The 19,109-nt window shown below is 42.9% G+C and overlaps 1 protein-coding gene across 1 annotated transcript in view; it reads right to left on the reverse strand.

Moving 5' to 3' along the window:
• LOC121278865 (transcription initiation factor TFIID subunit 4-like) overlaps positions 1–19,109 on the reverse strand; it is a 164,133-nt gene that overhangs the window by 118,507 nt on the left and 26,517 nt on the right. The window contains exons 5-8 of the mRNA XM_041189322.1: positions 15,855–15,977; positions 12,331–12,420; positions 2,805–3,014; positions 2,156–2,291 (exon numbers count right to left, since the gene is read on the reverse strand). Of these exons, the coding sequence (XP_041045256.1) occupies positions 2,156–2,291; positions 2,805–3,014; positions 12,331–12,420; positions 15,855–15,977 (559 nt within the window). The remainder of the gene's footprint in view (positions 1–2,155; positions 2,292–2,804; positions 3,015–12,330; positions 12,421–15,854; positions 15,978–19,109) is intronic.

A 19,109-nucleotide genomic window follows, 5' to 3' on the forward strand; every position in this document is an offset into this window, starting at 1 on the left:
GGAGGAAAGAGAGTTCATGATGTAAAGTTGTTGAACTCAATGTTGAGTCCAGAAGGCTGTAAAGTGCCTAGTTGGAAGATGAGGTGTTGTTCCTCCAGTTTACGTTGAGCTTCACTGGAACATTGCAGCAGGCCAAGGACAGACATGTGGGCATGAGAGCAGGGTGGAGGGTTGAAATGGCAAGCGACAGGGAGGTCTGGGTAATGCTTCCGGACAGACCGAAAGCATTCAGCAAAGCGGTCACCCAGTCTGTGTTTGGTCTCTCCAATGTAGAGGAAACCGCATTGGGAGCAGCGAATGCAGTAGACTGAGTTGAGGGAAGTGCAAGTGAAATGCTGCTTCAATTGAAAAGAGTATTTGGGCCCTTGGACGGTGAGGAGAGGGGAAGTAAATGGGCAGGTGTTGCACCTTCTGCGGTTGCATGGGAAGGTGCCAGGGAGGAGGTTGAGGTGTATGGGGTGACGGAGCAGTGGACCAGGGTGTCCCGGAGGGAATGGTCCCTATGGAATGCCGACAGGTGGGGTGAAGGGAAGATGTGTTTGGTGGTGGCATCATGCAGGAGTTGGTGGAAATGGCGGAGGATGATCCTTTGAGTGCAGAGGCTGGTGGGGTGATAAGTGAAGACAAGGGGGACCCTATCATGGTTCTGGAAGGGGGAAGAAAGTGTGAGGGCAGATGCACGGGAGATGGGCCAGACACAGTTGAGGGCCCTGTCAACCACTATGGGTGGAAAACCTCGGTTAAGGATGAAGGAAGATATGTCAAAAGAACTGTTTTGGAAAGTAGCATCATCGGAACAGATGCGACGGAGGCGAAGGAACTGAGAGAATGGGATGGAGTACTTACAGGAACGGGGTGTGAGGAGTTGTAGTCGAAGTAGCAGTGGGAGTCGGTAGGCTTGTAATGAATATTAGTGGATAGATTATCACCAGAAATTGAGACAGGGAGGCCAAGGGAGGGAAGGACCATGTGAAAATGATGGAAGGGTGGAAATTGGAAGCAAAATTAATACATTTTTCCTCTTTTTATCTAATAATTATTATATATTTATATATTTTTTTCTTTTCCCACCTATTTCCATTATTATTTTTAAAATGTATTTCCATCCATTGTTTTATCTCCACCTTTTAGCCTATTTCGATCCCTTCTCCCCACCCCAACCCCACTAGGGCCATCTGTCACTTGCTCGCCGCTTTCTATCTTAATGTCACCATTAGCACACCCTTTGGCTAAAATCACTGCCGTCAACACCCCTTTGTCCTATTGTTTATGACATCTTTGGCAATCTCTCCTTTGCCTCCACCTATCACTGGTCCTCTACCCAGCTCCACCTGTTCTCCACCCCCCGTCCCCACTTAAACAGCTTATATTTCACCACATTTCTTATTCCTCTTTAGTTCTGATGAAGAGTCATGTGGACTCAAAGTGTTAACTGTGTTCCTCTCCACAGATGCTGTCAGGCCTGCTGAGTTTTTCCAGCAATTTTTGGTCTTGTTTACCTCCGCCTTAAAGATATTCGATGACCCCACCTCCACCGCCTTCTGAGGCAGAGAGTTCCAAAGTCACACAACCCTCAAGAGAAAAATTCTCCTCGTCTCTGCCCTAAAAGGACAACCTCTAACTTTAAAACGAGGAGTTGAATCCTTCTTAAAAAGTGTGACGACCAGTACTGGAGATAATACTCTGGCTATCTATGCTCATATGCCTCCACCTTTCCTGACATAACTGTTCCTCTTTAGTCCCTTTTGAGGCATGTCATTTGCAGCCAGGAGCAGCGAATTCCACGGGTGCAGGCAATGCCACTTTAGTTCAATATCTCTTCACAGCAATATAGCAGGGATTAGAAACTCAAACTGGGAGACCATCAAACTCAACATTTCCCCCCACCCCCCCCCCCCCCCCCCCCCCCTCCCCCCTCCCCCCTTCAGGCCATGATAGCTTGAGTTGGTGCTTTACAGGACCACTTAATTATGGAGGAACCATTTGGCCTTTATTTTCTCCCTGTTCAAGTTCTAAAAATAACACAGTCAGTAGAAGCAGCTCATCAGTGTGTGACATGTTTAGCAGATTAACAAGTGAAGAATAATGATACCAGCACCAATGAAATTAATGCCATTATTTGGTGTTTGGAAACTATTTTCGCACATGTCCTTACCTGCTTGAGTTTCTTTGACCTGATTTTTTGATACAGGCACAATGATGTGGTTTGGGGTCCTTTGTAAAGTCACTGTTTGAGTCCTTGGCAGGGTGCTTGCTTGTGACTTTATAAGTACTCCAGACTGTTGGACGACCTACAAGTGAAGCAAATTACAGCAGCTAGCAGGCAGACAAACTTGGTTTGGCTGCTGTACAGAAACTTCCTTATAATAAATTCTATTGCTTTGGTAGCTTCTCTATAACAATGAGAACCTAAGAGTCTGGCACCATAATCACATCTTTTCATGAAATAATGTATATTTCTCCATCAGTTCACATTTTGCATTTTTAAAAAATTGTCAGATTACTGTACACAAAGACAGAGTCCTACAGAAGAGGCCATTTGCCCCATCATGCCTCTGCCAGCTCTTTGAAGGATTGGCTAATTAGCCCACCATTCCCCTGCTAAGACACATTTCTTCTTTTTAGCTATATGTCCAATTTTCTTTTACCACCCTCTCTTTTTTTTCCTTGTCCGTTACTTTTAAAGGTGATATGGAATTTCTGTATAATCCTACTTGCTCGAAATGGTTTCTAACTAGCATCCCCAACAATTCAATTGATATATACTGGCATTAGGGTGTAACAGGAATGTGTTTGTTTCTTACCATCTGTGGCGATGGCAAGGTCTGCAGGACTTTTGCCTGCTGTGAAGCACTAGTTACTGTGATGGTCTTTGTTGCCTGCCCTGGGTTGGCTTGTTTCGATGCTCCAGATACAGCTGCAAGAGTAGAGGCTGGAGTTGCAGGTTTCTGTAGGCACTGTTGAATGAAAGCCTGGGAGTTCGGCATCAACTTCCGCAAGGCAGGTAAACTTCGCTAGGGAAAATTGAAATACGCAAGGCAATAAAATTGTTTTCCTTTAATGGAATCAAGAGCTCTAAAAGCGAATCCTTTCAGCATTAATTCCTTAAAATAGATCCCTTTCTACCCAAACCTAAAACACACATCTAAAATACAGATGCAGCAACTTCAGGGATATTCAACTCATCTATCGGATGACATTCATTTCACCTGAATTAGGAAATAAAACCTTAATTCTTAAAGCCTCTATCAGGTCACTCATATTTTAAACCACTTGCTGTTTATGGGATCTTGCTGTGCATAAGCTGGCTGCATTTGCTTGAACAGTGACCGCACTCAAAAAAGGGCCGAGGTAAATGCAAATTCTTCCTAAACTCAGGGTCATCTTTTAGTCACGTCTATCACCCGAATGTTTTTTCCTTTTTTTAAAAAATTCATTCAGGAGATGTGGGCATCGCTGGCTGGGCTAGCATTTATTGCCCTTGAGGAGGTGGTGGTGAGCTGCCTTCTTGAACCGCTGCAGTCCATGTGGTGTAGGTACACCCACAGTGCAGTTAGGGAGGGAGTTCCAGGATTTTAACCCAGCGAAAGTGAAGGAACGGATGGTGAGTGACTTGGAGGGGAACTTGCATGTGATGGTGTTCCAATCTATCTGCTGCCCTTGTCCTTCTAGGTGGTAGTGGTCGTGGGTTTGGAAGGTGCTGTCTAAGGAGTCTTGGTGAGTTCCTGCAGTCTTGTAGATGGTACACACAGCTGCTACTGTGCGTCGGTGGTGGAGGGAGTGAATGTTTGTGGATGTGGTGCCAATCAAGCGGGCTTCTTTGTCCTGGACATTGTCAAGCTTCTTGAGTGTTTTTGGAGCTGCACTTATCCAGGCAAGTGGGCAGTATTCCATCACACTCCTGACTTGTGCCTTGTAGTTGGTGGTCAGGCTTTGGGGAGTCAGGTGGTGAGTTACTCGTCACATGATTCCTGGCCTCTGACCTGCTCTTGTGGCCCCATGTATTTATATGGCTGGTCCAGTTCAGTTTCTGGTCAATGGTAAGCAGGTCTCGAGGGGTTTAATTATGAAGAGAGAGTACATAAACTAGGTTTCCATTCCTTGAACATAGAAGGTTAACTGGTGATTTGATGGAGATGTTTTTGTAGGTTTTGAAAGGAATTTGCAGTTCAGAAAAGATTCACTCAACAGACTCCTGGAGTGAAGGAGTTATCTTGGGGAAAGATTGAGCAGGTTGGCCCCAACCCCACTGGAGGTTAGAAGAATGAGAGGTGATCTTATAGAAACGTAAGACAGAGTAGATGCTGAAAGGATGTTTCACCTTGTGGGAGAATCTAGAGCTTGGGGGCAGGGGGCGGGGACGGGGGCGGCGTGTGTGTGTGTGTGTGAGGGCAGAGTTTAAAAATTAGGAGAATTTCTTCTCTGAGGGTCATTAGTCCGTGAAATTCTCTTCCTAACGAGCAGTGGAGGCTGGGTCATTGAATATATTCATGGCTAAGTTAGATTTTCGATCTGACAAGGGAGTCGAGGGTTATGGAGGGGCAGACAGGAAAGTGGAGTTGAGCCCACAATCAGATCAGCCATGATCTTATTGAAAGGCACGCAGGCCTGTGGGCCCGAATGGCCTACTCCTGCTCCTAGTTTGTGTGTGTTCTTCATAGGGTAGATGCAGAGAAACCTTTTCCCCCACTGGTGGGAGAATCTCGGGCAATGGACATAACAATACAATCAGAACCACTGAGGAGTTAGAAAACACTTCATGCTAAAGCGTGGTAACAATGTCAAACTCTCTACCATGTTAAAAAAAAAACAAAAGGATGCTAGCTTAATCCATAGCTTTAAATCAGAGATCAATAGATCTTTGCTAGCCTAAGGGTATTAAAAAGAATACAGGACCAAAGTGAGTGGATGGAATTCAGATGTAGATCAGCCATGATCTGCATGGCAGAACAGGTTCAAAGCGTTGAATGGTCTGTTCCTGTCCCTACGTGTCTTTTGTGGATTACGTTTCCCCAGCACGTTCCCAACAGAGAGGGGGATTAAATCAGTTGCTTAAGGCAAGTACATGTGGAACGAGTAGAAGGTTAGGAACATATATTACATGACTCGGCTTTGTATTTCTCACCTCTCCTAAGCACGTCTCATTTGCAGATTTAAACCCAGTCTTTAACGAGATGCAAAATTTGAGTCTCTCTTAAATTTCCTTACTTTCACATCCACCCCATGTAAAGTGGATCAACTGCAGGAACGGCAACCGGGACCCATTCAGTTTCAGCAACGGAATGTTCATTAGTTACTTTTTTTATTATTCATCCATGGGATGTGGGTGTCGCTGGTTTGGCCAGCATTTATTACCCACCCACAATTGCGCTTGTTCAGAGGGCATTCAAGAGTCGCCAGGCCAGGTAGGGATGACTGGTTTCCTTCCCTAATGGACATTAGTGATGGGTTTTTATGACAATGAGCAATGGTTTCATAGTCATCATGATATTTCTAATTCAGGATTTTTACTGGATTCAAATTCTGTCGTGGTGGGATTTGAACCCGGATCCCCAGAGCATTACCTTGGGTTTCTGGATTACTGGTCCAGTGCAATACCACTACACCACCGCCTCCCCTGCATGCTGTAGTGCTGGATCTCCACCACTGACTATTCTCAGAACAGACAGAGAGACACTTGGTTACACTGAAATCAAAAAGCACTCAAGGAAAAATCCATTCACCTATCATCCTGCTCTCTTCGTTGCCTGTACCCTCTTCCCCAATATGTTCCCGGATTAGTAACCCACTGGCTAGGACTAATCATCCAGAGAATCTCACTATGGCGATGAAACAATTTGAATTTAGTACTTTTCCACCCACCAAGTGACCACAAAGCTATCAGATTTTTCTTAAAACTACAACTGGTTCACTAAATTCCTTTAGCGACTCACCCAGTTGCATTGAAATGCAACACAGCAGTTCAGGAAGGTGGCTCACACCACAACTTCTCAGGGAAACCAATGCTGATCTCATCATGATGTTCACGTCTGGAGATGGAAATAAACCTCTCTAGTTGTGAACTTCCTCTCTCAGGAAATCAAGTGGATGGAGCTAAGTTCTACCACCAATACTTCCTGATCCCTAAACTAAAAATCAAACAAATCTCCGAGATTTGAGGCTGTTGAAACTTCATTTGTAATGGGAAAGGCTTGTGACCTTAAAGAATCAATGGCTTTCCATAAATTTGCTGCGAGAATTAATTTTTTGACGAAAGATGTGTTCAAAGAGTCAGAAACTCAGCCTAATTGTAAAAAGATATTGGGAACATCAGGCTGAAAAGAAAAAGTTAATGGCAGTTAGAGGCGAGTTAAAGCCATGTGAATGAAAAATGCAGGAAAACATGAGCAAGGTGTAGCAAAGCAGGTAGCAACAGTACTCAAAGGAAAGGGGCGCTTGAAAGAAGGTGGGGGGGGGGAAGTTTGAAATCCGTGCTGACACTAAGAGCGGAATTTTACAGCCCTTCTCACTGGTAGGATCCTCCAATCCTGAAGTCAATGGCGTTTTGAACAGTTGGCCACATTGGGGCTGTAAAGTTCTACCCTACAGAGCTGTAAGGAACGATACATGTCCTTGAACACAAATTAAAACTTCAGAATGAAGAGGCAATTTCTCTTGCTAGAAAGGAATTAGGCAAGGCTCGAATTCAATGAGAGGACAGACAGAAATGATAAAAATTCATGAAATAAAAAAAAGAGTAGCAGGCTCTCTTAGCTAGGCATCAAAATAACCTTACCCAAGTTCTTAAAGCAGCTACAAAGGATTTTACTCAACAGAAAATGAACTGCTTGCACAAAAGGAGGCAGTGTTAAAACTGTGTCTCCTGGAAAGAAAACCCAAGTATTAAATCAGGGAAAAGAACATAAAGTTAAAAATGATACAGAATTTAGACGGGATGAGGTGAATTCAATTGTTATGAAGGACTGGTTGAAACTTTATTCAAAGCACTGGACATTAAAAAAACCATGCAGACACAGAAGAAAATGGAGATCACAAATTTAAAAACTGAACAGAGTGGGTCAGAGTCAAAACCCTGATGATAATTTAGTGTCTGGCTTTAAAGAAGGACAAAGGAAATTGCTGAATCCAGATGGTAAGAAGCCATACAACAGGGGGTTTCTCCTTGGATTCCAATTCACAGTCACCAGTACTCAAAGTAAGATGGTTTGCCAGTAATCAGTAATGTTGTTCTTAGCAAAATTAATCAGATCAAACAAATTGTGAAACCTTGAGGCCCATCACAATTACTATCCTGGGGTCCAGACTTTGCATAGTCCAACAGAGATTTTAAACAGCAACATGAAGAATGTATAACCAGGGCACCATCTTGTAACCAAGGACATGAAAAAACTATACAGGCTACTCAAAACAAAAAAAGAGGATTTTTTTTGTATTTATTAGAAGAAAGTGAATAGATCAGTAGTAAAATAAAGCTTCATTTACAAGAACTCTCTCGAATTGGACTTGAAATCCCAATTGTTGCATTCGGTTGGTTTTGGTGTGGGTTAAGCCTTAAAATATTGCCAAGACAATTTTTAACAGTGAAGTTATGACAAGAGGGAAACTGTTAACTGTGCCTGTGTAATCAGTTAGTTGTTAAAATGTTAAAATTGTTGTGTTTTGATAGTTAAATAATTTTTAGGGGGAGGAGTTATGAACATCGAACTTCGCAAAACGATTATTTTTCAAAATATCCCCTTTAACTTAAGGTAAAATGAAATGTTCTGAAAAGGAATTGGGGGGGGGGGGGAAGCGGGATTGGATTGTGAATTCCTGATAAACACCTCAGTTCTGGGAAATGCCCAAGCTGACCCAGTTGCCACGGGCAGAGAGACACAAACGGAGACAGTTTAACACCTTTCACAGTCTCACAGGAAAACGACATCTATTGTTTGAGAGGCAGACAATGGAGCTAGTGCTATGGGAAAGCCGGGTGAACTGTTATGTTAACAGCCAAGCAGGATGCTTTTGAGAGTTCGATTTCTTTCCAAAGAAAATGAAATAGAGCAGACGAGGCTCCTGAAGATTTAAAGAACAGGGAATTGTTGAAGTGTGCCTTGATGGTGTTAACTGTGCTTGGAAAAAGACAGCCTGATTAGACAGAAGCTTTGAGCCGGTGTGGCGAGGAGAAATGAAATTCCACTGGTGAGCTGAGAATGACTGTGAGGCTACTCCTGTAATGTTACATATCTGCCAGAAGCATGGTGCACAATGAAAAGGTTTCTTTCGGCATATTTAAATTACATTCGTTGGTTAATGCAAAAGTGTCTCTTTAATTTGAGGTATTAGGAGCCGTTAAATTATTTATGTTGATTTTAGTTTGCTTGCCACAGTAAAAGTCTTAGAAAGTGAAACCTTGTTTTTCGATTCTTTCCATTGGTCGTTAAGAAATTAATCTAAAAGTCATTGGTCTCCAGGGGGACTGTAACACCACACGACCCATCGAGCCTGCTCTGCCATTCAGTACAATCAGAACTGATCTTGGGCTTCAACTCCACTTACTCACCTGCTCCCCGTATCCCTTGATTACCTGAAACACCAAAAATCTGTCTATCACTGCCTTAAGTAAACTCAACGATGGAGCATAAAGATGAGAATTCCAGATTCACAGCACTCTTGAGTGAAGAAATTTCTCATCGCTTATGATGAGCCCCTTATCCTGAAACTGCATCCCTGCATTCTGGATTCCCAGTCAGAGGAAGCAACCTCTCCACCTGTCTAAACTATCAAGCCCCTTTAGAATCCAGCATACTTCAATGAGATCACCCCTCATACTTCTAAATTCCAGAGAATATAAATCCAATTCTGAACCCCATATAATAAAGAGGATATAGAGGCATTGGTCAGTGTGCAAAAAATCTTTACTAAGGTGAGACCAGAACTGAAAAAGTACAACGGCTGGAGCTCTTTTCTCTCGAAATATGACATGATAGAGGTCTATAAAAATATGGGTGTGTTTGATAGGATAGATGTCAAAATTTCCACTTGGGTGAGAGCATGAAACCAGGAAATATAAATCCAAGGCAGGCATTAATAAATCCAAAAGGGAATTCTGGAGAAACTACCCAAAGAGTGGTTAGAAAGTGGAACCCCCTACCACATGGAGTGGTTGTGCTGAATAGCAGATGCATTTAAGAGGAAGCCAGACAAATACATGAGAGAAAAAGGAGTAGAAGATTATGCTGATAGGGTGAGGTGAAGTAGGGTGGGAGGAGGCTTATGTGGAGCAGAAATGTTCATGTGAAGCTGAAAGGCCGCTTCTATCTGTAAATTTTATTGAATTATGGTTTTAATTAAAATATAATTGGAACTTGTGGTGCTTGATTTTCAAAGATGCCTAAAGACGATTGTAATGACATAGAATGTTTTTGGTTAGTCAATGTGCACATTGCACAAAACAGTGAGTCATAAAGCACTTCCTTCTTTACCTGTGGCTCAGGACAACAGCACTGTGCCCAAGGATTCTGTCCCTCTCCAACCACACCACAAAACTTTGCACTGATTTTTATTTCTCAAGTCAAAACTATTGGCAGAACTGAACACTTGACTTAATGTTTGTACATAAAGTTCATACTTTAATCTATTCTTCAATGGGTGCATGGGAACAATGTAGAGAATCATTTGTCATCTAACCACCTATGTCATATAAATACATACAAACATACAAATGCAGGAGCAGACCACTTCCAATTCCTGATTCACAGCTATTTCTGGGATGTTATTTGTATCCTCTATAGTGAAGAGCAATTCAAAATACCTGTTCAGTTCATCCACCATTTCTATTTTTCAATATTAATTCCCCAGACTCACTTTCTATAGGATCAATGCTCACTTTGTTAATTCTTTACTTATTTAAGTATCCATAGATACTATTCTCGCCCCCTCCCCATGTCAGTAAAATCCTCCGAGACCACTGAATTTCTCCAATTCTGGCCTCTTAAGCATCCACAATTTTCATTACTACCACCAATGGAGGATGCTCCTTCAGCTGCCTGGGGACTAAGCGCTGGAATTCCCTCCCTAAACCCCTCCACTTCTCTCCTCCTTTTAAGACTATTTAAAACCTACCCCCTAGCCACATTTTTGGTCACTTGTTCCAATATCTCCTTCTGTGGCTCAACGTCAAATTTTGTTGGATAATTGCTTCAATGATGTGCTGTGGAGCTTTTTAACTAGGTTAAAAGGTGCTATAGCAATATAAGCTGTTGTTCAAAAGTGAAACACTGCAGATGATGGAAATGTGAAATAACAACAGAAAATGCTGAAAAGACTCAGCAGGGGCTGAGTAAACCCTTGGCACTTGGTTACAGAAAGAGTAACTTGTAAACTACACTGGAGAACCTATATTTAAGTTTAAGGAAAGCTTGCACAAAGGATTGTTGACAGATTCAGTATGCATCCTTGGGAGGCGAGCCTTCAGCAACTTTATTTAAACGGCGCTTCAGGCTTTGGCACGGACTATAGAGGCTCAAATTACAGAACAAAATGAAGGTCTATGACTGTGTACAGGTTATCTCACAACCAAAGCGAGTTAATGGTCTCGCACATTTCACATAAATCCAACTGTTTCAATGTTCAAATTGCTCGACAATTAACGAAAGTATGATGATACATCACAGGATGGTCTGTCTCATTTGCCAAATGGAGTTATACCACTCGCCTCGGAGCTCAAACCACTAGGTGACAGTTTTGTGCAGAGGGCAAAGTGCCTCATGGTTTCAGCTCACTCTGTGGTCTCCATTATGGAATAGGAAGCAGCCATTCGGCCTGTCAAGTCTGTGCTGGTTCTTATGAAGAGCAATCCACTTGATCCCACTGCCTGCTCTTTTGTGTGGAAAAATGTGAAAGTTATCCATTTTGGTTGGAAAAAGAGAAATGCAGAGTATTTCTTAAATAGGGAGAGATTGAGAAGTGTTGATGTCCAAAAGGACTTGGGGGCTTTTGTTCAAGTCACTGAAAGCTAACATGCAGGTGCAACAAGCAAGTAGGAAGGCAAATAGTATGTTAGCAAGTGATTCAAGTATAGGAGTAAGGAAATCTCGCAGTTGTATAGACCCATGGTAAGACCACACCTGGAACAGTGTGTGCAGTGTTAGTCTCCTTACCAAAGGAAGGATATACTTGCCATAGAGGGAGTGCAACAAAGGTTCAGCAGACTAATCCCTGGGACGGCAGGATTGTTTTATGCAGAAAGTTTGAGGAGACTGGGCCTGTATTCTCTAGAGTTTAGAAGAAAGAGGTGATCTCATTGAAGTGTACAAAATTCTTACAATGGACGCTTCCCCTGTTTGGAGGGTCTAGGACCAAGGAACAGAGTCTCAGAATAAGAGATAGGCCATTTAGGACCGAGATGAGGAAGAATTTCTTCACTCGGTGGGGCGGTAAATCTTTGGAATTCTCTACCCCAGAGGGTTGTGGAAGTTCATTCATTGAGTATGTTCAAAGCAGAGGTTGATACATTTCTATACATACCAATGACATCAAAGGATATGGGAATAGTGCAGGAAGATGATGTTGAGGTAGAAGATTAGCCATGATCTAGTTAAATGGCAGAGCAGGCCTGAGGGGCCGAATGGCCTGCTCCTGCTCCTGTTCCTATTTTCACGTTTCCCTGCAAACTTTTCTCCTTCCAAGCATCTAGTTTTCACCTGGAAGCTACTACCCAATTTGTATCCATCACTTTATCAGGCATTGCATTCCAAATCCTAACCACTCATTGGCTCTTTTGCCAATCAACTTAAAATTAATATACAATGAAAGCTGCTTTCCATCCATGCAAAGGGGTTAGTGTAAGTGGAATCACAGAATGGCTTGGGAATAGGTGGTGGCCAGTCAGCCCATTGTGTTTATGTCTGTTCTTCGCAAGAACAACTGATCTGATGCCACTCCCCCACCCTTTACCCATAGCCTGCCAGCTTTCCTTCTCAGATAATGATCCAATCCTCTTCTGAAGGTCTTGATTGACTCTATCTCCACTACACCGCTACAGCAGTGCATTCCAGATCCTAACCACTCGCTGCATAAAAGCTATTTTCTTCATGTCACTGGTCATCTTAAATAACCACTCCCTGGTTCCTGACCCTTCCATCAACGGGAACAGTTTGTCCCCATCTATCCTGTCCAAACCCACCCCCTATGATCTTGAACGCCTCTATCAAATCTCGTCTCAGCTTTCTCTTCTCCAAGGAGAACAGTCTCAGCTTCTCCAATTTATCCATGTAGCTGAAGTGTGATATAATAGCTTCAAGCTTTAAAATCTGCCACATCATAGCAAGCTAATATTATGGTTACCTTAAGAAAAGGCACAAGGTAAGGCTGTGGTGAAGACTTGAGTTCTTTGTATAACTGGTTTGTGAACTCCTCTACTTCCACCTTCCCATCCTGAAGGAAAACAGATTGCATTCCACAATTATACACTTTATGATGGCATAATAAATTGACTAAAACTTTGCTCAGATCTATTTATTACTTCAACAAGAATGCTGAAAGAGAACAGCATGGAGATTTGGGTACTCCAACCTACAGCAGCAAAATCAGAGCCTAAGCAGCGCAACACAAATTGTACCGTATGTTTAATATCAGATGAAATAGCCTTAGTGAAAATCAAGTTTGTTCGAGCTTCCCACATATAACAGATTAACAAATTAGATTGGAGGCTCTGCTTTAAAGATAGTCCTGCAGTCAAATTTCAGAACTGATGTGTAAGTTTACAATACTGCAGTGACTGCACTTCAGAAGCACTTCATTGGCGGTGAAATGTTCTGAGGTTTTAAAAGGCACTATAAAATGCATTTTTTTTTAAATTGCTACTCTCAACATAGAAGGTTCATGGCTAGGTTAATGGAAAACTTTAAAACCAAGATTGATAGAATTAGTCGGTTGGTAGCACAGAACTGGAGTATTGCTTATAAAAGAGACACGTCAAAGCTTTTCATCTTGCACTCATCAGGACACTTTACAAGAATACTAATATGAGAGGAAAATAATTTATACTGTATGTGAAGAGAGTGCTGACTGGTCGACAAGTAGACTGATTGGCAGATGCATTGCCATGGAGAATGCACCACTGACGATGACTGACAGTTAACTGTCAAGCACTGTCTGAAATTTAAACCCGGACAGCTTGACCCTGAATTCCTCAGGGCAATGCCTTGACTAATGAGTCAGCGAATGGCTGTTACTTATTTTGTTTAGCTGAAACAGGTGCAATGTGTGTACATGTTCTTTCTGTCTGCAAAGAACAGGGCCCTGTGTATGAACATATGTTGCTTCCACTTCACACAAATGTGCCACACTACAAGCCCGAGTGAATCTTAAATTGGTTGTCAGTGTACTTCTTAGCACATTGAGGATTATTTAGCAAATGTTGCTCAATCGTGAAATCATAACTAATGTCAGACACTGTCTTTCGAGTCTTGCAAGCACGGGCTGGTTGGATACAGTCTGTACCATTGTGAACAGGGGCTGGGACATGCTGTTTGAGTTGAACGGCCAAATTTTTGAGATAGATTACCCTGGAAGGGCAAGGTGAGGTAGACTGGGCACTTTTCAGGGCTGAACGTGACGGCCTTAGGCCATTCATGAGTTTGCATATGTCAAAAATTTGAGCAACAAGTGAGACTTGCTGTTTCACACTGCTACTACGCAGTAGCAACAAGTGGTATTTGCCACTAACAGGATGCTGCCATCAAGCCAAAAAGACAGTGTGCTTACCACACAAATGAGTAACGCGGTATATGAATTTCAGTGCCAGTGTGATGCTAGGTATGTAGATCGTACACCCCAAAGACAGGCAGATCATGTCAAACAGCATGTCCCACCTGCTGTTCATAATGGGTCAGGTACAGGCCGTACCCAACCAGCCCGTGCTTGCAAAACTCAAAACACACTGTACAACATTAGATGTGATTCCACATTTGGATGACATTTGCTGAATAATCCTCAGTGTGCTAACAATCACGCTGACAACCAATTTAAGATAGTCAGTCGGGCACGCAGTATGGTGTAGTTGCATGTATTGGAAGCTACATATTAATACACAGGGACCTGTTCTTTGCAGACAGAAAGAACATGTATATACATTGCACCAGTTTCAGCTAAACAAAATAAGTGACAGCCATTCGCTGACTCATTCCTCATTCCTTGACCAATCAGCATCAAACTACCTGGTTTAAATTTCAAACAATGCCTGACAGTTAACCGTCAGTCACTATCACTGTTGCATATTCCATGGCAATGCCTCTGCCAATTGGATTCCAATCAGCACTCTCTTCACATACAGTGTAAATTGTTTTTTTCCCCCTTGTATTGGTATTCTTGTGAAGTGTCCTGATGAAGACAAGATGAAAAGCTTCAACATGTCTCTTTTTTCAGCAATAATCGATAGATTTGTTAGACAAGACAATTCAGGGTTATGGACCCAAAGCTGATAGATGAAGCTGAGATATATCAGCCATGCTCTAATTCAGCAGAACAGGTTGGAGGGGCTGAATGGCCTACTTGCTTTCCTGTGTTCCTTCTTACTTTTGTCAGTAGCCTACATCAGTTTTTCTGCACAAAAAATCTCACTGACTCTTTTGCCACTGGACCTGTTTTTTAAAAAAAAATCTCACTCTAGTTTTCATATCCCAAGGCCTTACCTCCTCCATGTCTCTGTACACAACCCTAGCCCCACAACCCTCCAAGATCTCTGTGCTCCTGTAATTCTGGCCTCTTGTGCACCCCTGATTTTTATTGCTCCACCATGGACGGTCATGCCTCAAGCGCTGGAATTTCCTCTCTAAGCTTCTTTACCTCGCCACCTCACTTTTTTCCTTTAAGGCACTCTCCTCAAAGTCCAACTCTTCGACCAAGCTTCTGGTCATGTGACCCAATATCACTGAGTGGCTTGGTGTCACACTGTGTTTTATAAAGATCCTGTATGTGTCGTGGGACATTTTATTATCCTAAAGGTGCTATAATGAATATAAGTTGTTGTTCCCAAGCTTGGCGTAATAGGCAAAAAAATTTCATTTCAATCCTGCCAGGTCTGCTTAATCTTCAAAATCACACTGAAATCAAGAATTTGCCTCCATGCCTTTGGGACTGCAATCTGGATACAGGGTCACCTCCTAAAGGAGTACCATCAGGAAAACTAACTCCTCATTAACATAATTTATTTGCCCTGCTACGTATCTTTATTTCCACCTATGTCTACGAATGTGGTAGAGCTCCAAAGTACAATGAAGTTACATTGCTCTGTTAGAGAATAAGCAATTGCTCAGTGGGTACTGCAAGCCCCACTGAAACACGGCTTTTGCGCAAAAGCACCAACAGCTCGCCCACATATGGGTGAGGGTGTGTAAGATACACGCGCAGAGAGACACACAAAACTTACGTCCCACAGTCCCATTCAATTCGATAAGAGACATACTGCCAAAGCTTTTCAAACTATCACAACAATTTATACTACAGGGGGAAAAAGGCACTGACTGGTTGGCAAATCAACTCTGATTGTTTCTCCATGACAACACCCTGGCCAAACAGGGAACTAGGGGCTCTGCAAGCTCCTGGGTGATTCAAAACAGGTACAAGGCTTGAGGGTATTACTTTCATTTATTGAAATTAGGTCTCGGCATATGAATGTACGCTGCTTCTAACCAGCGTAAATGAGGCGCGTTACAAAATTCTGCATTCTGGTGTGTTTGCCCTGATGAGTACAAGATGGAAAGCTTCAGCAACATGTCCCTCCTTTCAGCAATATCCAAATTATTTATCTGTTGAAAAGTTATCAAAAAGAGCAGACGTAGATAATGTTAAAGGGAAACTAATCTCACCAGTAATTTCTGCACTAAAGTCTTCACGTTACCAGACATTTGTGGTGAGTGGGATCCACTGGAAGCCAGTTTAATTAACGTTGCAAGGAAGTTCTTGCATTTCTTCACATTTTCCAAAGTTTCCTACACGAAGCAAAGGAATTACATACAACTGCATTAAGACAAATTGAAGAAAGAGAATACTTGACAAAAGACTGCAAGTCTTGTGCCACTCTTGGTCTGGGTTCCCCCAGCAGAAGAAATAACGTCTCTATGAACCTCGTCCTTCCTTTTAAACCATCTTAAAATACCTCAACTAAATCACCTCTTTTCAACATGCAAGTGAATACAAGTCAAGTCTATGCTCTTAATTTAACCCTTTTAGACCCAAAAGCCTCACACTTTAAATGGAGACAGACTGCAGAACTTGGTGGTACAGAGGGATCTGGGAGTCCTGGTACATGAATCAAAAAGGTTAGTCTGCAGGTTCCGCAAGTGGTTAGGAAGGCAAATGGAATGTTGGCATTTATTGCAAGGGGAATGGAATATAAAATTAGGGAAGTTTTACTGCAGCTGTATAGAGGCTTGGCATCTGGAATACTGTGTACAGTTTTAGTCTGCTTATGCACTCAAAATTGTTCCCATAAAGTTTATTGGACTCAATTCCTGGGATGAAGGGCTTATGTTATGAAAAAGGTTGAACAGGTTGGGCCTATACGCATTGGAGTTTAGAAGAATGAGGTGCGATCTAATTGAAACATATAAGATCCTGAGGGGGTTTGATAGGGTAGATACCAGGATGCCCCCACTTGTGGGAGAGACGAGAACCAAGGGGCACAGTTTAAGCATATGAAGGTCTACCATTTAAGACGGAGAGGAGGAGAACATTTTTTTCTGAGGTTCATTAGTCTGTGGAATTCTCTTCTCCAGAAAACTGGAGGCTAGCTCATTGAATTTATTCAAGTCTGAGTTAGACAGATTTTTGATAGTCAAGAGTTATGGGAGTGGAGTTCAGACCACAAGATCAACCATGATCTGGCTGAATGGTTGAGCAGGTTCAAAGAGCTGAAAGGCATGTTCCTTTTTTAAAAATAATTCATTTTCACGATGTGGGCTTCACTGGCTAGGCCAGCATTTATTGCCCATCCCTAGTTGCCTTTGAGAAGGTGAGCTGCTTTCTTGAACCACTGCATTCCATGTGGTGTAGGTACACCCACAGTGCTGTTAGGGAGTTCTAGGATTTTGATCCAATGACAGTGAAGGAATGGCCGATATATTTCAAAGTCAGGGTGGTGAGTTACTTGGAGGGGAACATCCAGAGGGTGGTGTTCCCATCTATCTGCTGCCCTTGCCGTTCCAGGTGGTAGAGGTCATGGGTTTGGAAGGTGCAGTCTAAGGAGCGTTCGTGAATTCCTGCAGTGCATCTTGTAGATGGTACATACTGCTGCTACTGTGCGTCAGTGGTGGAGGGGGTGAATGTTTGTGGATATGGTGCCAATCAAGCGGGCTTTGTCCTGGACGATGTCCAGCTTCTTGAGTGTTGTGGGAGCCACACACATCCAGGCAACTGGGAGTAATCCGTCACACTCCTGACTTGCGTCTTGTGGATGGAGGACAGGCTTTGGGGAGTCAGGAGGTGAGTTACTAGTCACACGATTCCTAGCCTCTGACCTGCTCTTGGCTAGTCCAGTTCAGTTTCTGGTCAATAGTAACCCTCAGGATGTTGATACTGGGGGAATTCAATGATGGTAATGCCATTGAACATCAAGGGGCTATAGTTAGATTCTCTCTTGTTGGAGATGGTCATTGCCTGACACTTGTCAGCCCAAGCCTGGATATTGTCCAGGTCTTGTTGCATTTGGACATGGACTGCTTCAGTATCTGAGGAGTTGCGAATGGTGCTGAATATTGCGCAATCATCAGGGAATATCCCCATTTCTGACCTTATGATGGAAGGAAAGTCATTGATGAGGCAGCTGAAGATGATTGTGCCTAGGACACTACCCTGAGGAACTCCTGCAGTGACGTCCTGGAACTGAGATGACTGACCTCCAACAACCACAACCATCGTCCTTTGTGCTAGGTATGACTCCAACCAGCAGGGAGTTTTCCCCATAATTCCCACTGACTCCAGTTTTAGGGCTCCTTGATGCCACACTCTGTCAAATAATTTCAAAGGCAGTCACACTTACCTCTGCTCCTATGTTCCTAAAGTTCTGGTGAAATCTGCACTGCGCACACTTCCAGGAAACTATCTCCCCTTGCCAATGGGTCAGTAACCTGGCATCATAACTTTAAATTCTGGGTGAAATCCGGGAACTCCCTTAACAGCACCATGAGTGTACTTACACCACATGGACTGCAGCGGTTCAAGGTGGCAGCTTACCACCACCTCCTCAAGGGCAACTAAGGGCGGGTGATAAATGCTGGCCCGCATCCCGTGGATGAATTTTAAAACTAATAATAATAATTAGAGCCGTTGGAAAGCAGAGACGGACGGCAGTGCTACCAGGGAATGGGTTGTCAAAAAGGAGACGACACATATTGGTGAAACCAGCTAAATGGGGATACTCGATAGACTGAAGATGGAAAAAAAATAGTAAGAAAGCCTCTAAATGTCCTCAGCAGATTAGAATAATGAACAGTTACCAAGCACAGTCTAATAAACCAGAAGGAAACAGGTTACATGTAAAGTCAAGAGAAAGTACCGTGGACAAAGATGCAGACCAGAAAGCACAGTCACAGCTTACTCATCGTTGAGGAAAGTGGAGAACCATGTGAATGACATATAATAGAATGGTGCTTTTTTTTTTTTAATATTCATTCCTGAATTAAAACCAAAAGCCTGGGAGGCAATAGCTCCCTGGTGCATTCTCCATGGTGACGCTTTGACCACAATCAACTTGCCAACCAATCAGCACCTTTTCACGTGCAGTATAACCTGTTGTGCCCTTTGAAATTTGGCATTCTTGTGCCTGCCCTGATGAGTTTCAACAGCATGTCTCTTCAGCAATTCTTGCATTTACAGAGCACTTTAATGACCTCAGCATGTACAGCCCAATGAATTATATTCACTGCTGTAATGCAAGAAATGCAGCAACCAGTTTTTTTTTAAAAACAGATGATTGAGGAATAAATATTGGCCAGGACACTGGGCACTGAACTTCTCTGCCGTCCTTCAGTCTCCACCTGGTGCTATCTTCTCCTTAAATTGTGCAGCTCTTCCTCGATACGGCACAGAGCTATCAAGTGGGTTTTTTTGTGCTCAGGTTTCTG

Source organism: Carcharodon carcharias, chromosome 6, assembly GCF_017639515.1.
Source record: "Carcharodon carcharias isolate sCarCar2 chromosome 6, sCarCar2.pri, whole genome shotgun sequence".
Lineage (NCBI taxonomy): Eukaryota > Metazoa > Chordata > Chondrichthyes > Lamniformes > Lamnidae > Carcharodon > Carcharodon carcharias.